Below are 13,867 nucleotides of genomic sequence, written 5' to 3'. Positions count from 1 at the left end.
CTGGTTACAGTGAGCCATTCTAAATCACTGTTTAGGATATATTAAGCTACAGCCATAAGTACAAAGCTTTACATAATTTAATTAATTTATTAGTGGACCTCAACCTGGCTACGCCGGCTTTTAGAATTTAAGTTACCGTGTTAGCTGTCCATCCCCAACCCACTTATTTTACTTCATCTTTACTTAAATTCTGGTTCTGCAAATGAAAACATCAGGAACAGGAGAAAACAGCCAACCCAGGGTGGGAGCAGGAAAAAACGGTGGCAACGAGTTAGCTAATTTAGCTAGGCAGCTTGCCAATGTTAGTCATAGCAATGTCACCTAAGATAGCCGGGTCGAACGGGCACAGATTTCATTAATCTCGACTTTTTTTCTATATGTCCTGAGGTAACTAAACACAGCCTCTCCTTTGCTTCTTTGGAAAGTGTCCATGTCGTAACAGTGAGTATAGGACTTTGTGAAGAAAGCTCTGAATTTGTTACGAAAATATTTGCCTGGGTTGTGGCACCTTTTTAATGAGTAAATCCCTGAAACTGCACGCTAGCTAATGCAGATGGACTGGTCACATAATACGTGAGCAGCCTCAATATCAAGCTATTAAAAATACAACATTATCTTTTTTTTTTTTATCATCATTGCTGCTATCATCGCTGGGCACGAAACTAACCCAATCCTCAGGGGCCGTACATGCAAAGCAAATTTGTTTAGCACTTTTCTGTCAGTTCAAAGAGCCACAACACCAAAAATAAAACCAAGGAAATATCATTTGGTATCATTATCATTTATTTGTCAATAGTTTGTTTTTCATGACCCAGTACTGATGTGATACTTAAGGTGCGGGGGTCCACAATGCAGGAGCATAGATGACTGCACAAGCTCTTTATTCGGAGAAGTTTACTGCAAGGTTGGGTAGGATGCTGGTCCAGAAATGCACGTAGCGCATCCTCATCATCTGTTTCACATTGCTACTGTTCATCTTAGCATTGATCTCCAGGAACTGGTGTCCAGTGCTGGTGAATCTAGGCCAGGTAGTGGGCACCTTCAGATCTCCTTTGTTGGGGTCTCTGTGGACAACAACCAAATGAAAGGGGAAGTGAACTGATGCAGTTTTAGTTTTCTGTTTCATTGTCTGTTTTTCTGGTTGGTTTGATTTCTGTAATGCTCAAATGCCTCTTGTCTGCAGAATTATACCCAGTTTTGGCAAAGTTGGTCCAGTAGGCGATAATGTAGCCGGAGACGTCACGGTGGCTAGGCCAGTACCCCAGCGGTGTGGTGAAGGGCTTTCCGAACACGTACTGCAGGTCGTCAGCGTGGTCGGCTCCCATCCAGCTGGGGTAAGGCTTGAGTAAACCCCCCATACGGTTGGGCTCAGAGAAGAGGTAGGAGTATGTACGGCCAGTCCTTTGGTGAGACAAAGGAGGAAAGAACAGGGATGTGACGACTACACCAAAGAGGGGGCTTGATGAATAAGGACAAAACACAGCACTCCTTAAAAAATTAAAAGTCAATTCGTTATTGATTATTTTAAGTAATTAAGTTACTCTGTATTTAAATTGTGCAAATATCTGTAAAGAAAAAAATAAAATTAAATGATCTAGAAATTTTATTATATTATGGTTTTAAATTATCAAAGAAATTGAGTTAAACTGCTGCACAAAGTGTCTTATTCTATCAGTTACCCACCACCTAAAGCAGGGTGTGGAACAAAGACGCTTATAAACAAACCAACAGCAACATCTGTAGCAAGACCTTATTCTCACCTGGCGTTGGCTGCATGAAGGTAGAGGGCAGCTTGAGAAGGAACTAGGAAGATGTAGTCTGTTCCAATCTCCACAATGGTTTTCTTGATGGTCTCCCAGCTGGGATCTGATCCCCAGCTTGAGGTGTACGTGGAGTACGCGTTGTCCAAACCAGCTATGCCCTTCTCTTTGGTGTAGGAAGCCAGGAGCCTCCTCACATCCTCGCTGCAATCAGGAAGAGAGGGTTTGAAAATGAGGTCTGATAAAACATGTTGCTCCATGTAGATCTGGTGCAGAACTGTCAGTGCTTCACACTATGATCAAATGTCTTAAACTCACACAGGGGTTTCCAACAGGTCTGAGTTGATTGAAGGAACATCTAAAGCAGTGAAAATGTGTCCGTCCATGTCGTTGACTCCAATGATGTAGTCAATGTCAGCCGCATTGTGGAACAGTTTGGAAGGCTCATCCGGCAGGAAGTCGCCATCGACCACAGGAGACAGCAGAAGGTTGAATACAATGGGGTCTGACAGAGGCAAAGACAACCAGACAGTTACTATATGCAGAACTATCTGCGCGGCTTTTAGTGAATTTTGCCTTGTGCCACTGTGGACCCACAGATTCTTTTAGTAATTTATGCTTAACGCATAAAGCTAAACTCTCCATATGAAAGGAATGGAAGCACCAATTCATCTCTCAAAATTGCTAGTTTGAATAAAGCATATAAGCGCTAATAAAAAAAGCCACTGCAGTATGATAGCAGCTGAAATTTGGCGCTGTGGCAGCAATGCCCACCGATGTGCATTCCAGAATTTCCACAGCTGTCAGCCATTGGGTGTCCTCTTCAGATGTTAGACAGTATGACACCACTAGCTGTTTGAAGTCAACTTGGTGTGTCAGTAGCCTTAAGGGGAACATTTACTAGCCAAGTATCCATCCAAATTTAGGGCACATTTTAAACAAATTTTCAGAAAAGTGTTAACAGAGAACATGAATTCTGTTATGTGAACATTAGAAGTCAGATACACTGAGAGAAATATGACATATACTGGTGTTAATTCTCCAGTCGGGTGCCATTAAACCATTGCAGTGGTTCCATCTGCTTCCATTGGAGTGGAAGCTTGAGTGGGCCCACTTCATCTAGGTCTTGACTAATTCACTGTTTCCACTGCACTCACTTTTGCTTTCATTGTTACACCATTTTCCATATAAACTTTTTTGCAACTTTTTTGTTTTTAAGCTCCAATATTTCCACTCAGGTTTTTTATGTGCAAATTGAAAATGTGCATTAATAGCAGGTGGATTGAAACAGGTGGTTAACAGGTGTCTGAAATGAAAATGTGAACTAAGCTGTGTGGAGTGCAGCCCTTACGATCAGCTGAGCTGGGCAGAGAGAGAGCGCCAGCCTTTGTAAGGAGTACAGGATCAGTCATCTTCAAACAGGCACCCATAGTATGATCGATGGGGCAGTTGACCTTCAGAGCAATCTGGGAAGAGGGTTCAAATCATCTTTAATGGTTTCACAGCCATGGACTTATATGAACACTGATTATAGCTAATTATGGTTGACTTTTCCAAAAAAAAAGTTCCATAGGAGAAATAAAACATGCCAGAGAAACTGCTATGTACCTCCTCAGCCAACTTGCGGGGGTTCTTGTTGATGCCCCAGGGGCAAAGGGCGACCCCACTCTGGGAGATGGCTCTCTTTATCAATCCTTTGTTGTGGGGGGTGAGAGTCTGTGGGCAGACAGACATGTATACATATATATTTTTATATGAAGTTAGATTCATGTTTACAACTTGTTCATATCTGCCATCTATCGATCATCTCGCACAATGACCTAGACAACCAGAAAAAAGTTTCTCGCCTGGAAGTTGACACTAGCTCCACCTGCAGACTCTCCAAAGATGGTGATGTTGTCAGGGTCTCCTCCAAATGAGCGGATGTTTCTGTGCACCCAGGCGATGGCGGCCTGCTGGTCCCACAGACCGTAGTTTCCTAACAAGTAACAATTTTTACACACTGCAGCAGGATGTACTAATTGATGGAGCAATTTCTAAACTTGGCAGAGAGGCCAGCGTCGTCTAGGCTCTGTACAATCCTGCCACTGCACCTACCGGGTAAGCTGGAGTCTCCGGTGCTCAGCAAGCCCAGAGTCCCCACACGGTATCCCAGCGTCACCACAATAACATTCCCTCTGTCGGCAATCTCCTGCCCGTCATACAGATAGTTGTCCAGGAAGTTAGCTCCCATTGAGCCTCCGGCCAGGAAGCCTCCTCCGTAGATCCAGACCATGACCGGCAAATCAGTGGACACTGGAAGACAGAGAGAATGAGAGCCAGATGGAGTTCAGGTCTAATGTGGATGAGAATCTGCAGGCCTCTCTCCATATTTACCTGAGCGACCGTGAGGAACCCAGATGTTAAGGTAAAGACAGTCCTCACTGCCTCTGGTGTCAGTCATGATGACGTTCATCTGAAGGCATCTTGGCTTAAACTCAGTGGTCTTCAGAACACCTGACGAGGGACACACGCAGCGTCAGAGCAGTGTAAGACTTGAAAATGACCAGAGCTAAGCACGCTTTCATGGCGCATCACATCACACAGTTTAGCCTTTAGCTAGAAGATAAAACCTTTTCAATCCATTTGAATTACAGTTAAAAGAGAAGGAATGATAATAATGAATGAATAATAGATTTCAGTTATTGGCCCGGATGTCATTTCAGATTCATCAGCCTACCCACCGTCCCAGCCAGGGTGACGCTTTGGTTTCTCAAACCTTCCAGGCATGTCAGCAAAGGGAATCCCCCTGAAGATGTCCATGCTACTGAACAAGCCAAGACGGATGTTCTCGCCCTCCACCATGCCTCCCTCTGTGTACACCACCCCGAGCTACACAAGTGAAGCACAAAGGAAAGCGAGACATTGAATTGATACGATAGTGCACTGGTTTACATAGAACTCCACCAATGAAATGTGGTATACTTAAATTCTCAGTCAGGTGTGTGAAAACTTAATTTCTAATACAGCATATCTATTGAGATTAATGGCTCAGAAGTGAACAGATAATCGTAGTCTTAACATAGAATAGCAGCATTTTTTACACACTGAATTTCACAGAGAACAGAGAACTTGAGCACATGGTTCCTTGCATATATGAGAATATATGTTTTGTTCTTGACACTTACAGATGCCGCAGAGACCATCTCCATAAACACGGCAACAACCACCAAAACCTCCAGCTTCGCCATCGTGACCAATGTGAGGACCAGGCTGACTGCTGGGCCGACTTTTATGACAGGGACCCCTCCCCTAAACAACACCTGACCAGTGTGCGGTCTGTGGGCCAGCTTTTCCCACTGTTAGATAATGTTTTACCAACTTGTGTCTGCAGCACTCCATATATAGCATGGATTACATGCAACATGTTAAACCTCTTTGGCTATAGCAAAGGAAACATATGTAGTGACCAAACAAATGCAGCTTTTATAGCGTCTGCACATGTGAGCTTTCTGAGTTCTTCATGGAGTTGAAATGCGTGATGTTTCATGCTGTGCCATTTTGCCATAAGAGGCAGTGGTAAGTCTTATCAGTAGTGATTAAAACGCAGCCAGAAATGTCACAGGAAGTGAATTGCCCATTTGATAAAAGCCAATTACACTCCATCTGTCATTGGACATCCACCAATGCAGGTTTACATTACCCATCATTTACTCACCTGCTCATCAGAGGTTTCGTCACTGTGGTAATAACGCACTGTAGAAATACTCTGTTGCATGTCAAAATTTAACTTACAGTACAAAAGTTATAGCGATGGTCAAGTGCCAAAAGTAAATATTATTTGATTTGACTGAACCAAAAACTTTATTACAAATATGATGAAGTTCTCACAACATTAGAAATACTCAATATTTTTATTTACATTTCACTCAAAAATAATTCATACGTAGCACGTCTTACAAAAACGAATAATAGCAAATATTAACAGTCAAGATTAATGTCATCAAAATGGTTGTCTTTTGTTAAATGTAATCCAAAATTTCCGTCTCCATCTCATTTTCGCTTCCCTCCGATGGCTGAAACTCATCCTCCTCATCTTCCTCTTCATCATCCTTGTTGTCATCGTCCTGCAGCTCCTCCTCTGCATCCGAGTCTCTCCCTGGGAACTTTGAACTCACTCCTAAGCGTGTGCGTTTCTTGGGGATTTCTGGCAATGCTGAGGGAGAGAAATACAGTAAGCATCCAACAACTACATATCCCATGAGTCTTAGCCACGGGCGTGCAGTTAAAGTTATATGACTTCTGCCTGTTAGCATCTAACACCAGCTAAGGCTTATGGGACTGTCCTAAGTTGCCATTTCTTCATTTCAGGGGGGCACCTGGCTAACTGAAAGAAATCTTGTGTGAAGCTAACTAGCCCTGGTCACACCTTTAGCCATCTTGTGTCTAGGGTTAGTAGTTAGTCTGAGTAGTTACTGTGTGATAACAAAGAGGACATCGTGTCCATGAAGTGAATGAGGGCACAGCAGCCATTCCTTGATAGGGCGTATTTCCCTTACTTGGTTTCTGGACTCGGGTGACCTTCTTGATCATGGCTGAGATTATGTCCCTCAGCTTGTCAGTGGTGCCAAGCACACACCAGCCGTCCCGCTCGTCACACCCCTGCTCATTACCGCTGTTCTGCTCAACCACCTGTTTGATACTGGAGACACACAAATAGCTGCATTGCATCAAAACTGTGGTGGGAAGTAACTGAATACTTTTGCTCCAGTACTGCACTTCAGTGCCGTTTTGAGGAACTTGCTCTTTACTATCTTCACTCCTTCATCTATCTGTCACTCCTCTTCAAATAGTCTGGATATGTTCTCATGAAAATCTGAGAGCCTTGCTGGCCTGTTTAATGGCACATTTTAAAAAACTAAAACTTAATCAAAGTTTTAAACACTACACATAATTGTATTGTGGACAATAAAACATAATAAGTCCTTACATAAGATACTTTCCTAATTGTTAGGACTTTTCCAACACTTATAGGCACCCTGATATCAGTTTGATTACCCACAAGTATCTGGAAAATGAATGTGTCAGAAAGAAGCAGCGTATGCACAGCATTGTAAAGTACCTTTCCACATCCAAATCACAGAGCTGGTAAAACATCTGTCTGTGGGGAGGCAGCATGCCGTCTCTGAAAATGTAAGATGACTCCTGTGTAGATGAAACAGAGGTGAGCTGGTATCGCAGCAGGTATCACACACATCGTGTCTAATAAAAGCTGTTTTAAGACGACTCTTGTGATCATCCAACATTTTAATCTTAAATCATTGATCTCCACAGTTCTCAAAATGGAAGAAATCAAAACATAAGACATGAAAATATGAAATTATCATTTCATAAATGTAGACAAAATCTAAAATCAGTTCTGTTAAATAAAAAAAGCGCCTGAAACCGGCATGTTGGCACCGGTAACGTCTTCACATAACTGTGTGACTAGCTGACTGACCTTCAGCTGGTATGTGACTGGGACTGGATCTCGACTGGTGCTTGGACCCTCTTGAGCTGGAAGTTCCATCACACTGGCGGGCTGGGGACCTGGGGAAAAAAACAACAACACAGAACTTTACAACATGTTGTCAGTTTACCTTGGCAACAGCAGCGGGATGGCAGCAGCAATGTGTATTTCAGATTGCCAGCATGGCTCCGCATTGATGCTCTGGAACAAATCGTGCAAGCTTGACTCAGACTGTCCTTGAGCTCACAACCCCCCCGTGGCAGAGCCTGAGATACACAACATTTAACAAACACCACCTCAACGACTTAATGTGAATACAGGAGGAGGCTGGGCAGGCGGAGGGAGTTAGTGAGAGACAGGTTCTGAACATATAACTGGGTGGTGTATGGATCATGCGACTATAAACTGACTTCCGTGCCTGCCTGAACTACCACGAGGAGTGCGATTAGTTTAGCTTGACTTTTTCAGATGGCACACATGTTAATCTGCTGTAGCTATCGTCATGCTGCTCTCTTAGCCAGGTTCCTCTTGAACGAGACATTTTAAAGGTCACCTCTTTTTCTTTTTCACAGAAGACATTATGACACGTTGCAGTAGCAAAGGCACAGGTGAAAGTGATAAAAAGAACTATGTCTGCATTCCATTCAGCTGCTTCAGTAGCTGCTTTCTGCAAGTCAAATAAATACATACATCTAAATAAACCAACTCACCCGCCTTGTTGAATGTGATAGGCAGACTGTAGTTCAGGGCACTCCTCTTGGCTTTTACTGGCATGTCCGATGATGAATACCCTAAAAGTGGTCAGAAAGAGGAACCAACAAACAGTTTGTGTCAGGCAAACATGTCTTGATTTTTCATTAAGACTCAGAAAATTAAAAGACTGGTAGATCACAAAATCACTGAACTGCTTTCACTTTTCTTAATTTTGCCTCAGCAGAAGTCAATAAACTAGAATGACCACCTCATGGTTGTATGCCTAGTATGTAAGTTGCATTTACATCCATGTCTGTCCAGAGTCATATAATACACAGTATGTCATGAAGACTGTGAAGGAATTTAATAAAGAGAATTCTGTGTATTTTTTGGTGAATTGGAAGTTGTCCCTCTTTTGACATGTATGATTCTATTAAATAATTTCCAATGAGAAACATGATGTCTTCACTTAGAGACTATTCTACAGAGGAGCTCAGAGGACTGATAGAGAGCCTTATCACATGCTGCAACCACAATCACCTGAAGATCAATATCAGCAGAACCAATGAGCTGTTTTTGCAGAACATTATGAAGTCACAGTGAAGCTGACCTTTGACCATCTGGATATAAAATGTTATAACTTCATCATTTGTTGAGTGGTCACAATAACCTTTCAACAGCAAATTCTAATCAGTCCATCCTTGAGTCCAAGTGGACATTTGTGACAAATTTTTAAAAAATCCTTCAAGGCTGAGATATCAAGTTCATGAGAATATGACAAACGAACAGACAACCCAAAAACATAATGCCCCCGGCCACAGGCATAGAAATTAATTTTAATGATTACTAGAAACCAACAGTAACTGTTGCCCTGTCCTGCCTCAGGTTCTTACCGTACTTGGTGCTACAGCGGATCCTGAAGTCCAGCATCTGGTATTTCTTTGAGTCTGCGCTCTTTCGTGGGTCATAGCCCAGCCTCACCCACAGACTTCTCCACGGTCCTGTCACCTACAAAAGTCAATCTGATGTTTAAGTTACATTAGGGCAGAAAATAAATGTTCGTTCTCCCTTTAAATTTGACTAAATTAATTAGGACTTGAATATTTCATTAAAGGATAGAACAAACTGCATGAATCATGACACAAATAAACAATAAAATACAAAATGGTAGAGGAGCTTTACAAAACTGTGTATATTTATATGCATCAAAAATGAATTGATGAACGATTTCAGCTTGGAATCAATATCTATAGGGAGTCTGCATTTTTAGGCATTTCTGTTGACCCACTGCAGCAACATCTCACCAAGGCTTAGTGCTCAACTTTCATTTTTCACCGTTTCAAACTGTATCTGAACAGCATTCACTTTGTTCCTGAAAGGCCCCCTCATTCTTTACCAGGCACACTGTGTTCTCTCAGCTCACCATGTAATAGGCGAAGACCGGCAGCAACAGCTTCAGTTTATCAGGGTGGATGTTGATGTTGGCCTTGACTGCGTTCCGTGACCAGATGGGCCGGCTCTCAAACATCTAGACACAATTTTGGGTTCAGATAAGATAAATGCGCAGACGTGATGGTAAGTCATACCTGTCAATCAGTATATTATAGAAGCCTTTTCCAACTTCAACTAGGTGCCATTTGTGGTGTGAAAACTGCTGTTTGGCTGAACTGGTGAGTAGAGTGACTGTCAAAAATATCCTGATGGAAAAAGAACTGGCAGACACTGGCTGCAAGACGAGGGCCGCAATATAAAAACAGGAAAATAAAGAGTCAAGCCTATAAGCTAGCATGGATATAAACAATGCAGCTATCAAAATTTTCAAAATATCAGCTTTGCAAATGGTTTATGGGTAAGAAGAAAATATGTTTTAGTGAATAACACTGAATATTCAAACTAGCACTTGTTTCAACACTAGAAAGTCTGGCAGACAGTTGTCAGTTTCTTTACATTATTTTTTACATCATGCTAGTGGCCCCAGCAATCAGAGGGTGACTAGCAAGCATGATAACAGCAGCACACAAACCTTTTTCATTTGTTCTTCAACCTGCTTGTCATGCTCCTTCACGCAGACTCGTGTCCAGTTCATCCTGGCTGCCTCGAGGCACTCAGTGGGCACAGTGGCATCACTGAAGCTTACGAAAATGGCGTTGTGTGGCCGACGGGCGCGATTCAAACCAATAAAGGTTTTCTTGATGATGGGCAGCTGGCTATAAACAGAAAGTTTACCAGAAATAAATTCCTGGTAAGCTGCCTCAGAATCACAGTGAAATTAAAAGGTACAGACTTTGCAATGCTGCTTTTTACACAGGACAAATAACTACATGTGACAACAGGAACAAGCAGAAGTCATACTGTAAGGTTTACTGACTAAATAACTTATGATTAGGGTTGGGCGACAGTTTAGTTTTACTGTTTTGAGTCTTTTGTTTTTAAACTCCTGTTGTCTCTTTTTTTTTAGCTCACTCCTACTTGTGAAAGATGTCAGGCCGGTAGAAGTAATCCACAGGACTGTCGAGGCGTGAGAAGATGGCCGGGGGGAGAAAGTATGGCATGGGCTTCTCAAAGAACTCTTGATTTTCTGATTTGCGGAGGATGATTTTGTCGTACAAAGACGTGTCTTTTCCACCCTCTGAATGCACAGCGAGGCACTGAAAGTCTGCCAGTCCTGCAAAAAACAAACAAGGAATCAGAACAACCAACCCCATCTATTATTTTTTCCATACAATAATTTTTTATTATGATTATGATGTTCTAAACAAGTCTATTAAATAACGGGTGCAGAATAGATTATGTTTTGAAACTCCTAATACTCTGTGGTTTCGAAATGTTAAAAAAAACATAATACAACAGCAGGACTTTTAATCTAACCTTGGAACTTATATGTTGTTGCTATGACTCCGAGTATATCCATACGAATCTCAGCATCCTTGGGGTCCTTTTTTCGAACCCGCCGCCGCACTCTGAGGAGGAGGTTGCTTGAGGGGAAGCGATTTCCACAGAGCGAGTGACAGAAAGGGTCCTGAGGTCGGTAACGCAGCTCAAGACGCCTGTTGGGGTGAGCGAAGGTCTATGGGACCAACAGGAAATGCAGGCAGGTGTTAGATTAGAGCAGTTTAACTACATGATGAAGATGGTGCCAGAGCAATGATGCTGACAGTTACCCATTCACAAAACTACTTACAAGCCACTTGACATTTGACTTTCTTCAATTCACTTTAATCAAACATAGCTGTAAATTATTTGTAATGTGCTACAGACCATCCAGACCCATTTTAACCCCTCACAGCCTCAAGATCAGGTAATGAAGCCGGAAACACTTTAAGGTCCTCAGATCAGCATGCTGCCTGCCTAAAATTACAGCTCTAAAGACAACAACTCTGTTGATAAGGTAGATCAACATCTCTGAAACCCAGAAATTTAGCATTTCGGCTAACTACCAAACTGTGTACCTTTCAAGTTAATAACCCAAAATTACAACGTACGAACGTAAATCAATTAGAACAAAAATATAACGCAGTTTATGTCACAAAGCACGAATCTAACGTTACAGAATATGTCATATTATCAGCATTATGACATCTAAATGAGACTTTGTGAACGGAAACGGTTTTTAAGACTGTTTTAAGGCACCCCAGGTATTAACGAGTGGGACAAGTCTGTCCCAGTCATAGCCTGCTTACTTTGGACACTGCTTGTTCCCCCCCGAGAGTCTCCAGCATCTTGTCCACACTGGTGACCACCGCCGGATACTCCACACACATCAGTTTGTCGGCCCGCAGCTCCACGGTGGACGAGCTGCCGGGCACCTCGACATCATCAGACTGACAGGAAAGAGTCAGTTCTTTCAGAGTGAAATCCAGCTTTAACTCCGTGGAATCCGCCATGTCAGCTCTTTTAACTATGATACTTAAGCGGGCATGATGAACACTGCTGTCAGACCATAAACCGAATCCCTAAGCAAACCTTAAGAAACAAACTCAACACCTCTTCGCCGTTGCAGCAGCGTGACCGCGTGTCCAAGTGCAAAATAACGCCGGGCGGAAACGCGAGTCAGACAAATTGTTCCGCAGGCATACATAACTTTTCCGCCTTTGAATATTATCGAGGCGTGGAATTAATAGCTGAAATAAAAAACAAAACACATTCAAATTGCCAACAGCGTTGAAGTTGAACTGTCAAGTTGGACAAAAGTGAAAATTTTACTTATGCTTTTCTTGCCTCTAAAAAATTAAACTAAATCAAAGAAATAATGACATGCATGGCATATTTAATTTAGAGCAGGCATGTCCAAACTATTCCATAAAGGGCCGTGTGGCTGCAGGTTTTCGTTCCAACCAAGGAGGAGCACACCAGGCCAACCAATCAACATCAAGGGATCCCTTAGTTATCAGCTGAAGACTGAGATCATCTGATTAATTGATTCCAGCCTGGTGTGCTCCTCCTTGGTTGGAACGAAAACCTGCAGCCACACGGCCCTTTATGGAATAGTTTGGACATGGCTGATTTAGAGTTTCACCTGAGGGACAGCACAGACAAGATAGTCAGGTGGGATCATCTTGTATATTGTATTAGAAATTTGTCCTTTTTTCTGCCACTGTTTTTTTTTCTTTTCTCTATACGTTTCTTCAGTGTTACACTTTTAATTAAATATAAATAATTAGCATTTTTCATGTTCCCGAACCTTTCCACTATATGGCCTTTTAGTTTCTATTAAAACAAGAAAATTCGGCTGTTACAGCGAACTCAATGTACGCGTTTGACCACGGGATGGCGGTGTAAAAACAAACAAAGAGCAGTCGATGAAGCCTTTTCTGGCTGTGGCAATCATGGAAGTTGCCTCCATCAAGGTTAAACAGTAAATTCTTGAATGCTGAATGCTGAAAGGTCTGTGCGAGTAATCTGTCGATGTGCTATTATTTCATATTGGGGACTGATTATTTTATCAGCCACTCAAAGTATTTTTTGCTTTGTCAGAAGACATCAGAGGCATCCACTGTTGTCAGAGGGATCTCATTAAAGAGGATTTGTGTGCTGTCCCTCCCAGAAACTGTCAACAGTCTGTCAACCCCTCAGAGAAGAAAGAAGACTCGGAAGAAGCAGTTGTGTCTGTGTTTACCGAGTTATTCAAGATTCTGTTGCAGAGGCAATTATGTCCTGATGTCACACTGTGTTTACTTTGATTCTAGTTTGTCTTCTTTCTTCATGCCTTTAAGGGAGTACATGGCTTATCACTGGACTTGTAACAGTGTGGGCCTTTAGCCATCTTATATTCCCTTTTTTTAATCACCTTCTTTTGAGTTGAAGTATCTGAATTTTATTATAATATTACATTACCTTACTTTTAATATCTTTCATATCTTTGGGTGAAATATATTTCATACTTTTGTTCTGTCATGTCTGTGTGCAGAAATGTGCAGATGAAAGTGCAAAATGATGAGAGCTGAGAAGCAGCAAGTGAAAAACATGCCTTCCAACAACAACAGATTTGCAACTTCTTTATTTAGATATTCAACATAGACACAGCCAAGTAAATATATTTGTTTAAGGCATGGAGTTATTTTTTAACGAACAACCACTAGTACTGCAAGCAAAGTCTTGAAACTTCAATCCCCACAGTGAGGTTTCCACTTTTTGTGCTGTCACACATGTAGCTCTGAACAAAATCCACATCTCTTTGGTGGTTGGCACAGCGCACAAAGTAAACGGGACAGCTCTGGAGTTCTTGGAAAGTGTGTTTTTTTTTATGTTTGCTTGTAGCCATGCTAACAGTTCCCCCCTACTTCCAGTCTTTGTGGTAAACCAGGCTCAGCAGTTCCTGTCTCTGCACTGGATACACAGAGATGAACCTGATTATGATTTTGTCATGTGACATGTCGGCATGTTACACCTTCCTCACAGCAGACTTGTCATAGCAGAAAGGTGTTAT

The 13,867-nt window shown here is 42.1% G+C and overlaps 2 protein-coding genes across 2 annotated transcripts; both read right to left on the bottom strand.

The window, feature by feature from the left end:
- Positions 1 to 880: 880 nt before the first annotated feature.
- Positions 881 to 4,993, bottom strand: LOC121623073 (bile salt-activated lipase-like). The gene is made up of 11 exons (XM_041960210.1): positions 4,928 to 4,993; positions 4,484 to 4,631; positions 4,137 to 4,256; positions 3,858 to 4,055; positions 3,608 to 3,738; positions 3,369 to 3,476; positions 3,112 to 3,226; positions 2,079 to 2,265; positions 1,761 to 1,964; positions 1,192 to 1,401; positions 881 to 1,064 (listed from the first exon to the last, which is right to left on the bottom strand). The coding sequence occupies exons 1-11, from the start codon at positions 4,988 to 4,990 to the stop codon at positions 881 to 883; spliced, it is 1,668 nt and encodes a 555-aa protein (XP_041816144.1). The 5' UTR covers positions 4,991 to 4,993.
- Positions 4,994 to 5,628: 635 nt separating this feature from the next.
- Positions 5,629 to 11,948, bottom strand: gtf3c5 (general transcription factor IIIC, polypeptide 5). The gene is made up of 11 exons (XM_041960440.1): positions 11,622 to 11,948; positions 10,810 to 11,008; positions 10,411 to 10,606; positions 9,965 to 10,148; positions 9,365 to 9,469; positions 8,835 to 8,949; positions 7,959 to 8,039; positions 7,240 to 7,328; positions 6,862 to 6,944; positions 6,299 to 6,441; positions 5,629 to 5,955 (listed from the first exon to the last, which is right to left on the bottom strand). The coding sequence occupies exons 1-11, from the start codon at positions 11,823 to 11,825 to the stop codon at positions 5,762 to 5,764; spliced, it is 1,593 nt and encodes a 530-aa protein (XP_041816374.1). The 5' UTR covers positions 11,826 to 11,948; the 3' UTR covers positions 5,629 to 5,761.
- Positions 11,949 to 13,867: the final 1,919 nt, after the last annotated feature.

The sequence above is a fragment of the Chelmon rostratus genome, chromosome 19 (genome assembly GCF_017976325.1).
Source record: "Chelmon rostratus isolate fCheRos1 chromosome 19, fCheRos1.pri, whole genome shotgun sequence".
Classification (NCBI taxonomy): domain Eukaryota; kingdom Metazoa; phylum Chordata; class Actinopteri; order Chaetodontiformes; family Chaetodontidae; genus Chelmon; species Chelmon rostratus.
Note: the sequence above shows the minus strand (reverse complement) of the source record. Positions and strands in the feature narration are given on the sequence as shown.

What these genes read in the sequence shown, in the direction of transcription:
- LOC121623073 (XM_041960210.1), bottom strand. Translation starts at nt 4,990, where the DNA reads ATGGCGAAGCTGGAGGTTTTGGTGGTTGTTGCCGTGTTTATGGAGATG. An exon ending in GCGTCACCCTGGCTGGGACG is followed by an intron (nt 4,257 to 4,483) that starts GTGGGTAGGCTG and finishes GTCCCTCGTCAG; the next exon opens with GTGTTCTGAAGACCACTGAG. An exon ending in TCTGCCCAGCTCAGCTGATC is followed by an intron (nt 2,266 to 3,111) that starts GTAAGGGCTGCA and finishes TGCCTCTGTCAG; the next exon opens with ACCCCATTGTATTCAACCTT.
- gtf3c5 (XM_041960440.1), bottom strand. Translation starts at nt 11,825, where the DNA reads ATGGCGGATTCCACGGAGTTAAAGCTGGATTTCACTCTGAAAGAACTG. An exon ending in GGGAACAAGCAGTGTCCAAA is followed by an intron (nt 11,009 to 11,621) that starts GTAAGCAGGCTA and finishes TTGGTCCCATAG; the next exon opens with ACCTTCGCTCACCCCAACAG. An exon ending in TATCACATTCAACAAGGCGG is followed by an intron (nt 7,329 to 7,958) that starts GTGAGTTGGTTT and finishes TTTTTTCCCCAG; the next exon opens with GTCCCCAGCCCGCCAGTGTG.